The 478-nt window shown below is 69.0% G+C and overlaps 1 protein-coding gene across 1 annotated transcript in view; it reads left to right on the top strand.

Annotated features, from left to right (window-relative positions):
- PKP3 (plakophilin 3) overlaps nt 1-478 on the top strand; it is a 6,231-nt gene that overhangs the window by 3,728 nt on the left and 2,025 nt on the right. Inside the window, exon 9 of the mRNA XM_009640596.1 lies at nt 141-357. Coding sequence (XP_009638891.1) covers nt 141-357 — 217 coding nt within the window. The remainder of the gene's footprint in view (nt 1-140; nt 358-478) is intronic.

Genomic DNA, 478 nt, shown 5'->3' on the forward strand with positions numbered 1-478 from the left:
GTGTGCCCCGGCGGGGGTGCCCGGCGGGGCCGCTGCCAGCCGGGAGCTGCCAGGAAAAGGGGACGATGCCGGCATTTAGGGGTGCTTCACAGGGGGGGCCAGCCACTCTGGGCCTGACGCTGCTGCCCCCATCCCTGCAGCACTACCTGAACGCGGACATCGTCACCTTCACGGAGGTCTCCAAGGACCCCAAGGGCATGGAGTGGCTCTGGAACCCCCAGATCGTGGGCATCTACAACCGGCTGCTGCAGCGCTGCGAGCTCAACAAGCACACGACGGAGGCGGCCTCGGGCGCCCTGCAGAACATCACCGCCGGGGACCGCAGGGTGAGGCCGCAGGAGGGGAACCTCCCCTGGGGCTTGTCTGCTTGTCCCCACCACCCGGGGAACCAAAGCTGGGCCTGGGCAGGGGATGCACCTCCCCGCGGGTGGCACCAGCCTGTCCCAGGATGGGGAACATGGCCAACACCCTACTCGCC

The sequence above is a fragment of the Egretta garzetta genome, unplaced genomic scaffold, assembly GCF_000687185.1.
Source record: "Egretta garzetta isolate BGI_Z169 unplaced genomic scaffold, ASM68718v1 scaffold746, whole genome shotgun sequence".
Classification (NCBI taxonomy): Eukaryota; Metazoa; Chordata; class Aves; order Pelecaniformes; family Ardeidae; genus Egretta; species Egretta garzetta.